This window comes from Pollicipes pollicipes, unplaced genomic scaffold (genome assembly GCF_011947565.3).
Source record: "Pollicipes pollicipes isolate AB1234 unplaced genomic scaffold, Ppol_2.1 Scaffold_7231;HRSCAF=8579_pilon_pilon_pilon, whole genome shotgun sequence".
NCBI classification, from domain to species: domain Eukaryota; kingdom Metazoa; phylum Arthropoda; class Thecostraca; order Pollicipedomorpha; family Pollicipedidae; genus Pollicipes; species Pollicipes pollicipes.
Genome location: NW_023597034.1, coordinates 11,837,275 through 11,851,220, shown reverse-complemented (window position 1 = coordinate 11,851,220; position 13,946 = coordinate 11,837,275). Strand labels below are relative to the sequence as shown.

General features: G+C 51.7%; 3 protein-coding genes across 3 annotated transcripts; 1 reads left to right on the top strand and 2 right to left on the bottom strand.

Annotated features, from left to right (window-relative positions):
* The first annotated feature begins 764 nt into the window (after positions 1–764).
* On the top strand, positions 765–5,859 carry LOC119110314 (dnaJ homolog subfamily C member 9). The gene is made up of 5 exons (XM_037234090.1): positions 765–1,009; positions 3,064–3,336; positions 3,905–4,116; positions 4,438–4,524; positions 5,135–5,859. Exons 1-5 carry the CDS (start codon positions 919–921, stop codon positions 5,246–5,248), a joined length of 777 nt encoding a protein of 258 aa, XP_037089985.1. The 5' UTR covers positions 765–918; the 3' UTR covers positions 5,249–5,859.
* A 71-nt stretch (positions 5,860–5,930) lies between these two features.
* Positions 5,931–9,917, bottom strand: LOC119110315 (zinc-finger homeodomain protein 9). The gene is made up of 3 exons (XM_037234091.1): positions 9,838–9,917; positions 9,147–9,264; positions 5,931–7,649 (listed from the first exon to the last, which is right to left on the bottom strand). Exons 1-3 carry the CDS (start codon positions 9,907–9,909, stop codon positions 7,570–7,572), a joined length of 270 nt encoding a protein of 89 aa, XP_037089986.1. The 5' UTR covers positions 9,910–9,917; the 3' UTR covers positions 5,931–7,569.
* A 124-nt stretch (positions 9,918–10,041) lies between these two features.
* Positions 10,042–13,599, bottom strand: Eaf (ELL-associated factor; the record flags this gene model as incomplete). The annotated part of the gene is made up of 4 exons (XM_037233008.1): positions 13,527–13,599; positions 11,448–11,559; positions 10,662–10,887; positions 10,042–10,168 (listed from the first exon to the last, which is right to left on the bottom strand). Coding segments are annotated over exons 2-4 (459 nt in total), but the record flags the coding sequence as incomplete, so codon positions are not given.
* Between the last annotated feature and the right edge of the window lie 347 nt (positions 13,600–13,946).

Below are 13,946 nucleotides of genomic sequence, written 5' to 3'. Positions count from 1 at the left end.
CGAGTCGCGTTCCCCGGGGACACGGCACTCGTCCCAGGGTCGTCTATGTCGTCCGGCGGGGGAACCGAGGCGGGATCGATTCCCACTGATCCTGTCGGCCCCGCCATGTTCGAGTCTGTATCCGAGAGGGTTCACACGAGTCAGCGGTCGGAGCTAGACTGTATTTCTGTCCTCCGCGAGACGCTCTGCCATCTACCGTTCGGTCTAGATACTACTACTCGCGCGCTATACTCGGTACTCGCACAGTGGACTTGTCCGTGATGTGAAAAGAGATGCCTTGCATTGGCCCACCAAGAAAGTAAAGAATTCCAAATGTTTTTAGCGCTGACATTAGGGGCGGATCTAGCCTGGAGTTGTTTTTTTTGGGGGGGGACAACCGTCCGTCGTCAGCTGGCTGGTGTGGGATCCAAGGTCCAGTGCACTTATCAAACACGATGTTTGCGCCGAGTATGACTAATCCGCGTCAATATGCGTTTTGTTTTGATATTCAAATCGCTGCCAACTTTTCTTTAGGAAGTTTTTTTTCCAAAACGGAAAGAAATGTTTGATATCACACCACAAACGTTAACAGACAGCAAGTAGACGAAACTTTTATCAAGTTCTGGGAATGCTTGGGGAGGGGGGCAAAACATACTCTCAGAGTTTTTTTGGGGGGCCGTGGCCCCGTGCCCCCCCCAGGATTTGCTTATGGCTGTCATCGATGCCGTTTCCATGATTTGGTGTTCGGTTGGCAGACTGGCATAAGGCACAGGGTCAAAGGCAGAGTTGCCGACGATATCTGTTAGCGTTTCTCTGCGGTAAAAGATCTTTTTTGGCGCCGGCACTCGGGACAGCACTCAGCTGGGAGTGAGCGGCGGTGCCAGCGTTCCTATTTACCTGTTCTGCACGTTACGCCTACATCTGCTCGGGTCATTCCTGATGTCTTTTCTTGAGAAATGCGCAGAACTTTTCGGAAAGAAGGATTTGTATGCCATATTGGGTGTGAGTAAACAAGCAAGTTCGAAGGAAGGTATGTCAGTATCAGTATCTATCAGTACAGTATCTATCTGCTATAACGCAATTTTGTGTCATGCTAGCATGGGCCTCACACCCAGTAGAACAGTGTACATCAGCCAAATCTAGCAAGCAAACCATATGATCTTGTTATCAGTTACAGGATCAGGTTGACAATAGGGGCTGCTTATGAGCTCTGGTCCCAGTAATCCATCTGATGAAATTGTGTGCATAGGCAGTTCTGGGGGGGGGGGGGGGGCATGTGGCCATGCCCCCCCCAAAAAAAAACAACTGAGAACATGTTTTGGTCCCCCCAAAAATGTTCCCAGAACTAAGTTCTGGAGATGTAAATATGCAAGGTGTAATGTAAATGTCATGATGAATGAATGTAAGAATGCAATAAACCCCATCTGACCAGTTGACTTAAAAGTAATATCTTATGTTACAAGCTTTGTAAGCAGGCATGCTATATATAAAAGGTTCAAAAGCATTTTGGTGCCTGAATGGTGTCCCTACTAGGTACTTGCGAGATGTACCTTGCACTGGACCTCGGATCCCGCACCAGCTAGCTGGTGACAAACGGTTGGCCCCCCAAAACTCCAGGCTAGATCTGCCCCTGATTGTGTGGGCAATATGTATGAAAAGTGAGGGAGACTGTTGGCATCCCAGACTAAGTGATTGTCAGTTTCATTTTTACCCAGGCTGTGGATGATGTTCCAGCTCTTATATTCAAACCCTTTTAATAGGTATATGCCAGATATCATCAGGTCCTCATAAGGATTGACTAACATGGGATGATGGCCTAAGGATTAATTGGCCAGAGTGTCATGACCAATATTGCTTTTGGTCCAGAGATTAGCCCAAACTCCTATTCCAGTAGTTCTTAATACTTTGTGCTTGTAACACAGTCCAGCTTCATTTGTATGAGTAAGGTTTGGTACATTGATACTGCTTAAGCAGCCTCCAGTGTCTTGCCTTAAGGTACCTTATGGGGATCATTCATTTTAACAGGCCACTTGGCCCACTGGTCCATCTCTTCAAGCTCTTGTTGAGGTAACCAAAGTGTCTGAAGTTTTTGCTCAAAATGTGATTCAAATGAACGCAATAAATAAAATTCAGGGTCATGATTGCAACTTGTGTGAAACAAACTATGTATGAAATGCAGCCAAACATGCTAATTAAACAGCTTCTGTGCACCATACAAGATAATGAATTAACAAGAACAAACATAACAATGAATTACCTAGCCTTTCATAACATTACCTAACATTACTTTATTTTCATACCACTATCCTGTGGGCAATGCCCAGTCAATAGCAAGTTCCATGCTTTGTGGATATCTCACCTTGAAAAGTATTACTCCATTAGTGTGTAAAGCATCATTGGTGCTGTGAAATTGCAATATGTTTAGTTCCAAAGTATTGTTTAACAATTATTATGCCTGTTATTGCCCTTTTTCTTATGACCATTGGTGCTGTAAGACTCAAAAGTGTCTGTTTCATATGAATGGTCAATTCATAACAAGCCAGGTCTGGCTTCCTGTGTTCATTAACATCTAGTGCATTTTAAAAAAAAATTCAGCAACATTGTACTATCAATCCATAATGGTAACCCATTCACTAAGCATGGTATAACTGTGTCTTTAGGTGCTGATTTCTTCCAACTATTCATATAAGTCTTGCCAGCCTGCCCACTCAGTCTCATTCTGTTTTACTACCATGAATATATGAATACATTCCTGGTAGTGGATGGCTGTTGACCTCATGTGAAGTGCCAAAAGCTGCTTCTAGTTTCCAAACTTGTCCAGACCATTCTATGTCCTTTCTGTGAAGTAAACTCCTGCTTTTCAAGATACCTTATCAGCTTCTCACAAGCAACATCATTGTGTTGCTTCCCACCTTGCATGTAGGGCCTACACTGAGCACAATGGAACTGGACTTGGAAGCTTGGACTTCATGCGAGCTGTCAGCCAGTTTCTTATCATTATCATGTCCCCTAATGCAGCATATTTAGTGGTGTTTTCATTTGCGGTCCTTAATGCATATAATTCAATATTGTTTTCATTTGCAGTCAAGAAGGGGTACCACCATGTGTCCCTGAAGGTGCACCCGGACCGGGTGGGTGCCTCGCAGAAAATGCGCGCAACAGAGCAGTTCCAGGCGCTGGGCCGCGTCTACAGCGTGCTCTCGGACCCGGACCGGCGCGCCGTGTACGACGACACGGGCTGCGTGGACGAAGACGACCCGGCGGCGGGCGAGCAGCGCGACTGGGCCGAGTACTGGCGCCTGCTCTTCCGGCCGCTGACGCTCGACGACATCCGCCTGTTCGAGCAGCAGTATGTCGGTACGTGTCGCGCGGGCGGACGAGGCGTGCGGCGCCCTGGTGGCGCTGCTATTGGAGACAACTATTGGCGCTGTCATTGTAAAACGTTAAGGTCCGTTGTAGATGTGCCTGGACATGACACTGTCTTCCCCCAAATGGTAAGCTGTCGAATGTCAACATGACTTATAGTGTCTTAAGTTTGGGCTGCATTCGCGTCGTCTCTTAAATGGGTAGTGTCATGGGGAACCCCAATTACCAACAAGATGAATACTAGATGGCAGTTATTCAACACACCAGTTCATGCTATAAACCTGATGGGGCTGTCATGCTCAACAAATGATAAATGTCACTGACCTGATTTTGATGGTTGATCACAATCGAATCGTGTGCATCCATTTAAGTATTGTATGGTGGTGGCGTGAGCCCACAACATCCTGATGCATGCAGAGTGCTGCGCTCAACGTCGGGCGCCTGATTAGGACACGACCTTTTCTAATGACAACACCGTCGTGTATATTGTCGCCACCCTGGGCGTATCCTGGACGTCGGAACGCGGATGTGAGCCGGCCGTGCCATGCGTGGGTGGCAGGCTCGGCCGAGGAGCGTGAGGACGTGCGCGCCGCCTACCTGGCCTGCGACGGCGACATGGGCGGCCTGCTGGAGCGCGTGCCGTGCGCCTCGCTCGACTCGGAGGAGCGGCTCCGCCAGCTGGTGCAACAGCTGATCGACGAAGGCGAGGTGCCGGCACTGCGCGCCTTCACGCACGAGACCAAAGCCAAGCGGGCGGCCAGGAAGCGACGGGTCAGTGATCATGACTGCGGCCGGCGTCGCTGGCTCAGGGGCGGCAGGAGCTCTGTGGCATGGCGTGCCGGTGAAGCGTTGAAAAACTGAGCGTCGAGCGTTTTTCTCGGGAAAATTAACGCGTTGTTTTCATCTTAACAGTTCTAAATATACTTTTAGAATTTTGCCATGGTAAGCAGGCCTGCTCAGACGGTTGTGCACTATCTCACATGTGTACTGTCATAGCCAGACGGGTTAACCAGTCAGTCTACAAATTGTTCCGCGACTTGTGAGTCCGTTATCTCTCCTTCGGGCACCCACGCTGTTCGACTCCCGTTGCAGGCGGAGGCCGAGGCCGCTGAGGCTGAACAGGAGAAACAGCGGCTCGGTTTGGATAACTCTGCGGACTCACTGCAGGCTTTGATTCAGGTGTGATGTGACATGGAATGACAAATAATGTGCATGCAGCTTTTGACAGTTATTCGGATAATTAATTAATTAGTCTTATTTAGCTCTTAGTCTTAATTAGCTCCATTGGCTCTACTTGTACAGTTATCAATGCGGAGGAGTGTGTCTGGGTCTCACTTCCCTGGAAATTCGTCATAGTTCCGAACTAAGGTCCTAGACAAATGCAAATGGGCGGTTAACGACCGGACGAGAACAACCTGGGAGTGGGCGGCGGATGGGGAGCAACTGGACACGGCCCAATCCCGTATGACGGGCTGCGTATAGTGAATGCTACCCGCGGAGGCCTCTGGTTCTCAGATACTTTCGCACGGATTGATAACGACCTTCGCTCCGTTCTTGCCGACCCACTTGCTAGCGAACCAGGTGCTGTCCCGAAGGAATGAGTAGAGGGCCCCTAAGTCCGAGGAAGACCCGAATCGGGAAGTGATCCCTCATGGCCTGCGGTGGCGATGGGGTTTGTGTCTCCTTGGTTACCAGGGTGGCTCTCACTCCATCAGTATGTCTACTTTTCGGAGTAATTGCCAGATGCTGCGACCTGCTCCCGAGTAACCCAGACTGCGTGACGTTCCAGGCTCGCCAGCAGGCACGCGGTGCTGCTATGGACTCTTTCTTCGACCAGCTAGAGGCCAAATACGCAAAGACTGAGAAGAAAACGACCAAGGTTCGGAAACAGCGAGCCAAATAGATATTTTAGAGCACATCGCGCTGCGGTAGAGTGGCTGTGTACAGCGCTGTCCAGCAGGACGTATTTGTGAAGTCAGCAGCTCTGATTGCGCTCCAGAAATGTGGTTTACCGTTGAACATGCTGTAATTGTTTTGTAATACGCTTCGATTTTTACAAATATCTGAGAAAACGCAGTGGCACTTGTGGAAGCTGGGTGTGGATTTAGTGCAAGTCTGGTGCTGGGGAAGGGGCCGCTCACGGGGCGTGGCTAATTGAGGAACTTGAGATCTTTGCTGCACCAGTGAAGGTGAGCGTTGGGTTGGATCTTTTCAGAAACCACTCGGCTGTCAAAACAGGCTCCCGTATGGTTTCACACTGAATTATTTTTTATCGCATTCGATACCAAAGAAGCTTATGCCTGAGGTCCCGAGGTCTACAAAGCTAAGAGCTTAAAGCAGCGATTGCAGTCCGCCCGTATTTTTCTCGGCAAATGCTAGCGGGACAAGTTTGAAGCGAAATTGCAGAAGCACCCCACCACTCATCGCCGGGTCATATCAGTCCGTGAAGTAACAAGCGCTGTTTGATTTCCCGGATGCTCTTGAGTTCGCAGTAGCGTTCTGCCAATCGCGCCTGGCTCCAGCCGGGCAGCAGCCTCATCCACAGCCGTCGCCATGTTATGTGCTTCCCCGCTCAAAACCACATGCTCGTAAGAAAACTGTATTCCCGATACAGATAGAGCACGCATATTAAACAGGTTCCCAATCTGGACAGGCCAACGGCGGTGTTACAGGGCGGGGAGGGGCCACACCATCGCCAGTTCGTCCGCGCCAGGGCGGCACGCGACAGCCCTGCACCCGCCGACAACAGTAACAAGACGGGACGCTGGGGAGTTCAACGTCTGAGCCGGCTCGCACGCCGCGGGGCTTCACTGAGGTCACCGCGGGTCATAGGAGCGGCAGTGCGCACGGACGCCCCAGATTGCTGATCGAGTTTTGCGCGAGTTGTCTTGGTACCCGCCCTGTCCGTGTTGAGTGTCTTGGGACACGGACACAAACATACGTCCAAGGGACATATGCTACACGCCAAGCGTTTCTGAACAGCCACATGAACATCAATACCGATCGCGTTCAAGACCAGGGCCATCCCGTCGCGCGTTCACGGCCCGAAGACATGGACTCGAATCACGACAACGCGCGCGGACACACCAGCACGTCGACCGTCGACGGTCCGTGGTGCTTATGAATATCACCGGGCGGACTCGCACATCCTCAGAGCCGGAACACCACTTCAGCGGCACTCCAGCAGCTTTCCATTGAATTCGGCCGGAGTGGACGGCCGCGAGCTCCGGCCACCGACCATCGTGCATGTCGCAAACGTGCAGCAGCGTTTGATTCCCGCCTGGACTGAATGATCCGGGACGGCGGCAACGCCACGCCAGGGACGTTACGTCGACGGCGAGCCGCTACCGAGACGCTTACCGTGATCTGTTCACACCCGCACATTCCCTGAACGATCCAAACCGCGCGGGTCCTGACGACACTGTCCCAGCACGGTCCAGCCCCCGGCGAGCTCCTACCGCTCAGCCTGACCCCAGAGCCTCTGGCACAAGCAGGGGTGCCACGCCCGCCGCACTCGGAAGAGCCGGCGACCGGCCCCGTCCATCCAGCGGCCAGACCTCGCCCGGCTGGGGCCGTGGCGCCGCCGGACGACAGCGCGCCGTTCGGGTGACCCAAGGGCGACCTGGCCAACACATCGCACGCCGCGGCTCCAGGCGACGCGAACGAAAAGCCGCCACCAACACGCAGTGACGAACGAACACGCGACAGTATCACCTACGTCTCACGGGCAGATTGCAGCCGGTGACCACCGCGTGCCAACGACATTCTGTCTCTCCTGGCGATATGCCCTTCCCACTCCCCTGACCACGCCAGGCTACAAGGAGAAATAGACAAATTGGTAGGCACACACCCATCACCACGTATGTACGATTACGCTGATACGCAAACATTGCATCGCCATTGCAGAGGCAGCGACATCGCGCCCCTCTATAGGTATTGTAACACATCTGGGAAGGATCTGCGAACGCGCAAAGGCGGTTGTTTGGCTTGGTACGGAAGAGTCTGTTACAGAGCTTCCGGATGCTTTGCAAGATCTTCAAAGCACGGAAGTTGGCGAATTCCAACAGTTCTTCATGCCGTGCAAAACACGGAATTGTCGGCCGCCTGGCCACGCTATCCGTGCAAACCAGCATGGGGGGCCCAGGCGACAGCGAAAACTGGCAAACAGCCGGCCGGACGCGCACTCCGAGGGGCGTGGCCCCCGCCGGCGGCTTCGATCCCGGTCTAATCCGAGTCGGACAGCTGCAGATCCGTCAGCAGATCCGTCGAAGGCATGGACGGCATCGAGAAGCCGTTCTGGCGAGCTGAAACCCACCGCTCTTATCAGCACAGAGCAGAGTTTGGAAACCGACGTAACCGTACAGCAGTCATTTCAACGCATTTGCGGCGCTCAGCGTTGGTAACATTCATCTGTTGTTTACAGGCTTTATGTGAAAGAGCCATGCAAACAATGACAGAAGTCCTGCCTGCGTCCGCAGTTAATAGACAGACCAGATCAGTCCAGGTTTTTATGACGTCATCAACAGGTGAATTGAGGGCATCCCTTGTCACTAGATTTCAGACAGGGCCGAGCGAGGCCTAATGCCATTGTCACCCAATCGGGTTGCATCCATCCCGTCACCCGCGTTGCGTCGGGGCGGGACAGCGTCGTGACGTACGCTCAGGTGCGTTTACAAAGCATGGTTGTAATTTTTGATGTTTTTAAACCTTGAAACCGGATCTCTCTCTCTCTCTCTCTCTCTCTCTCTCTCTCTCTCCCTACTCTCTCTCTCTCTTCTCTCTCTCTCTCTCTCTCTTCTCTCTCTCTTCTCTCCTCTCCTCTTTCTCTCTCTCTCTCTCTCCTCTCTCTCTCTCTCTCTCTCTCTCTCTCTCTCTCTCTCTTCTCTCTCTCTCTCTCTCTCTCTCATCACTCTCTCTCTCTCTTCTCTCTCTCTCTCTCTCTCTCTGTCTCTCTCTCTCTCTCTCTCTCTCTCTCTCTCTCTCTCTATCTCTCTCTCTCTCTCTCTCTCTCTCTCTCTCTCTCTCTCTCTCTCTCTCTCTCTCTCTCTCTCTCTCTCTCTCTCTCTCTCTCTCTCTCTCTCTCTCTCCTCTCTCTCCAAGCCGAATGCCCCTCTATGTTTCGCACCTCTAACCTGATTGGGAGCCAAACGGACATAACCTTTCAGAGACTTGACGCCTATCGCAACGTAACCAGGGAGAGCCCAGCATAACCAGAGATATTTCAAGTTGCGGTGGAATATGTGGGAAGCATCATCCTCTGTACGCTACAAAATGCACCTACTGCTGCATGTAAAGGACATTTTAGTTGGACTGCGTTTCAGAACGGCGTACCTTTGAACCTGTTAATCACCAACAACGGCGACGGAATATTTCATTAAGCGGACAAGTTTGGAATGAGTTAAACGCAGCTACCAATCATAAGCCTCACAAAGGTAGGGCAGCATTTAAACAAATATATCGGTCACGGAATGTTACACCTGTTGGCGCAGCACTTCAGCAGGCCCATCCAAAATGATGTTACTGGAGTGATGCTTACAATCATAACATAAAGCCATGATGAAGTTCAAGTGACAAGCACGGGGATGAACTAATACCAACCTCGAACACACACTGCTAAGGCAAACGATTGCATCCTTGTTGATTTGTCGCCATTTCAGAACTTCTGTTAGGAGGGAAACCCCTTCATTTCAGGCATATGCTGGAGCGTCATTAGGTCGCCTGCACCTGCTGCCTGCTCTCCGTGACCCAGCGCGACTCATGCGGCGCGCGTGCCCCGGCCAGGGGGGGGGAGGGGGGCGTACCTGGAGGGGCTGGCGGCACCGGTCGACTATCCACGTCCATTTCACTGTCGGAGCTGGAGCCCGAGTCACTGTCGCTGTCGCTATCGCTCAGCACGCCCACGCCGCCCGCCTCGGCGCTCTGTCAACACCCGGCGGGGAGTCGTCGACAACGGCGGGGAGTCACCGATACCCGGGAGGGAGTCATCAACAAGGGAAGGGGGCCACCGACACCCGGGATAGAGTCATCGACAGGGGAGGAGAGTCACCGACAGCGACAGTGAGTCACCGACACCCAGGAGGGGATCATCGACAGCGGCAGGGAGTCGCTAACAGCGGTGAGGAGTCACCGACAGCGGCGGGGAGTCACTAACAGCGGTGAGGAGTCACCGATAGCGGCGGGGGGTCGCTAACAGCGGTGAGGAGTCACCTATAGCGACGGGGAGCCGCGGAAAGCGGAGGGCGTCGGCAACAGCAGGGCTGACAACGCATGCATGGCGACGCGTTTCGTGCGGTCAGATTTTCTTCACAGTCATGCTGCAATATTGCACATCATGGTCAACAAGGCTCAAGCTCGGGCTCAAGTACAAAGCTCCCTGAATGAAAACGCATCAGACCAGGGAGTAGACCAGGGAGTGCAACATGTGACGTCACCGTGCCCACACAGCGCGCTCAGCACACTAGTGTCGCTCGTCAGCCACGCCCACGTCCTCACCGGCTTGCGCGGAGCAGGCGGGACAGCCGGGGCCGGCGCGGCGGCCATCGGCGGCGGCGCCTCGTCGAACATGCCCAGTATCGGCATGCTGCCGGGCGCCGGCGGTGGCGCGGGCGCAGGCGCCGGTGCTGGGGCTGGCGGCCGCGGCGGCGGCGCCTGCTGCTGATGCGGTACCGGCGACGGGCGACGCACGGTGGGCGAGGCGCGCGCCGGCCGCGGGCCAGCGTGCGGCGAGAGACGCTGCTGGGAGGGCGACGTGCGTCGCGCCACTGGGTCGATCGGCGTCAGCGGCCGCGGCACGGCCGGCATGCGCGGCGTAGGGCCCTCCGACCTGGCCGACCGGGTGTGGATCAAGCCGACGCGGGGAACACAGCCGACTCGTTATCTTGTCACCGTGGTGAGCGACACAGCTGGCCCACATCTGACCATGGTTATCTACTTACTTTGTATGACATTCACAAGGTGTTCTGGCAATTAATTCAACTTCCCCATCACTCCACATGGAGTGTTGAATGACATCCGGAGAAAACATGTCCAGTTGACATGGGAAAACCTAGCCCACAATTACTACCTCGGGAATAAAATTGCAGAGTTAGCTAGAGTCACCTCCTTTACAGATGGATGACGACAGTGTGATCATATTCCAGCTGCAATTCTAGCCAAGTGCTACTTTCCCATTCCTATCGCGGATGCGTTATAATCTATCCCATGCCAGAACACATCGACAAATGCGACTTTGGGACGCTGCACAAAATGATTGGTACGACAAGCGATCGGAGCGATATCCCTTCCAGCGCAGGTCGCCGCCACCATCTGGCACGCACCTGGTCTTCTTGACCTGGATGTTCTCGGACAGCTTCTCCAAGCGGATCTCGCCCGTCTCGTGGTCCACCACGAGCACGCACTCCTTCTGGTAGGGCCGTCCGTTGCCGCGGTACACGGTGTGGTTGGAGCCTTCGATGTGCGGCACCGTTACCGTCACGCTGTGGTTCTCGCCCACGTCCACCGTGGCCATCTTGGACGGGTCGACCGAGGCCGGCTTGAAGTCATCTGCCGGCGGGGCGGGGCGCGCCGCCTGGTCACCAGTGACACGCCAAACGGCCCACGGCAACGGCGGCTTCAGCTGTGGGGCCGTGACAGCTCCGAGGCTTGCGGACATCATGGCTGCTATTACCGAGAATGCTGCCAGTATCACTGCTTGTACTGATTTCAGCATGAATGGGGCCATACACAATGCTGAAAGTGACCTGTTTTCAATAATGAGGTCTGCTATCTCTGTGACAACCAGCTAGGTTAAGCATCATGCTTTGACTCTTTGAAACCAACCAGTTTAGGCACACAGATAATGTGATACAAGGCATTTAAGCATTTTATGATTGTTGTGTGACTACCAACTAGGTTAAGCATACAGATGATGAGAAACAAGGCATTTAAACATTTTCTGATTTGCCAATCAGGTACAAATAGCTACAACTGCCAGCTGTTTAGTGGACAGCTGGTAGAATGCATCAGTCATTCACAAAGACTATCATCAGTGATAGCTGTTATTGCCAGCCACTAGATCAAAGGCCATAATAATGGACTGAGTGGGATGACCCTATGACACTTACATCGGACAGTGTGGAAGGCTGAGCCCCTGTTGTTCTTGCTGAAGCTGGGTCCAATCACCAGGTCATGTTCGCCACTCACGCCCAGTTGGTCTGCTATGGACGCCATCACTGCCTGCGGCAACACGCACATTGGCTGCTGACTGTACTATCCAATGCCAAGCTCTGATCACGGACCAAACACCAACACCAAGTATGTGTGGTCCCTGCTCTTTGAGTTTTTTTTATTAATGGTCATGCTGCCTCGTGTGATGAACCAATAACCTACCTTGGGTCTTTCACTACCACAAATTGTTCATGCATGCATACACCCACACACATGCAAGCACACGCACACACACACACACACACACTTGTTTTTTCGCAGCATGCTCTCACCAAGTCTGGCAGTCTGCCATCCCTGATGCCAAGCCCTGGTGAACATAAAAGGTTCCAAACTGTAACACACAACCTGCACACTGCATCTGTACTTTTTTAGCTCAGGTTAATAATTGTGTAACTTGAATTAAGATAACCTCCATCATTGGGGCTTTACAACACACTTAACTTCTGAGGCTATGTGTCGTTATCTCCCTCTCAACCTGGTAAAGGAGGGCAGGCAATGTGGGAAATATAACCCTTTACTTCCAGTTTCCCAGACATGCTGCTTAACCACTATACTACCTGCACCCTGAATAGAGCCTAGATATGCATATCTGGGCTACCTATAATATACTATAATATATGTGCAGTACTTATATCTACAGTGCACTTAGGATTCACAACATGGACTACATACCACTTGTCTACTACACAGCACGCTCTTCCTCTAAGCTGCAAGCTGCTGGCATGTGCTGTGAGTTGTGACAGAACATTTTTAAGATTGTCAAAACCTTTTAATTGGATGGAGGTCTAAGACCAACACCCAACCAGGGCAGCATTTGTTGTACAATACCTGACTGCCACCATGTAATTTTGAGAAGACTAGTCCACAGCAGGATTTTGCAGCCAAGGCCACACAATGTGGACTGTTCAGCAATCCTGACGCAGTCTACCATGCCTTGACATCACCAGAGCTGGCTACCACTAGCCACAGGCCATCCAGTCAGGGGAAAAGGGAACCTAACATCATGCATTGGACCTATCCAGTCACTGGCAGGTGAATCAGTGGACAGCAAACAAGGTCTTTGTCAAATGGAACTTGACTGTAGTAATGTGAGAGAGGCATCATCAATGGTAAGGCTATGGCCAACCATCATCTCATGAAGGCATGGTGATCAACCCACATTAAACTAGCAGATAAGGGTGATGAGAGTGGGCAAAGGAACATAAAACTGGAGGGAAAAAGTGATTTTGGGAAAGGTGTTGACTAGCTTTGATCTCTATATTACCATCAAGTGTTCTCACCATTTTTAAAAATAAGGAATACTGTCCCCTTGCAATTACTGTTAATGGAACCATGCCATCATTGGTGTCACTGTCAAACTGAAACATGAAGTTCCTGCTACAGGATTGTTCGATGCCATACAAACCCTCTTCTTTAAAAGACTATCCAGGGAATTTAATTTGCTCTAGTACTGGTAAGGTTAAGAAGGTGCCACATTTTGGAAACAGCCTTGCTTACCAAAAACCTGACACCATGACATGCCCTGTCAGAATGTTCAGTGTAATTCCTTTTTATGTGTTGGAGTTGAGAAAAGGCAGCCAAAATTGCAGCACTTAAGACACCAATTCTCAAGCCAAGATTGTAATGTGACAAGGCTGTCAAGTCAAGTCCTGGTCCTGCAATGGCATGAAGCCATTGCAAGATTGGACACAAGTCCATTTGTCCAAAGATTATGGTGTTACTGCTTCCTTTTGTTCTGTTCAACACAATGCATTGGCAAGCTAGGTAAACCCAAATTTTATGCCCAGGCAGGGCACGAGCATTTAAAGCTCTGAGTTATGTCGAAAACGCAGAACCATCGAAAAAGAACCCGAGTAGCTCGACCACAACGAAACCGCTGCAAGGCAAGCATGACACCTTGTCACCAATATCTACATACATATGCAACATCACGTGCAACGCCCGCAAGTCCCCGATCAACCTTCCCACTACCTTACCACATTCCAGCCATATGGCAACTACCTGACAGACCACCACGCATAGCCACGGACGACGCGTTACCCGCAAGGCCGTACATACAAACTATGCTGCGGAGTCGGGCCAAGTAACAAAACCGAGCAATAATTGTCGCCGGATGTACCGAAAAGCGCCATACATTTCCTTACGTCTGGACACAAATGATCTATTTAACTGTCGAGACCCTACAGTACTAACCCACCTCAAATATAACGTAGTCCAAAGATAAATTGAATACGCAAGCGCGAAAAATGAACAGATACCGAGCCTCTGGTCTGCGGAAACGGCGTAACCCAAAGCCAGCCGCTACCAGATAGCGATCACCTCATTTTGAAATAATGATAGGCGTGCTAGTAAATTTGTGGATCTAACTATTCAACTGGTGAAAAGCCGCCAGAGTT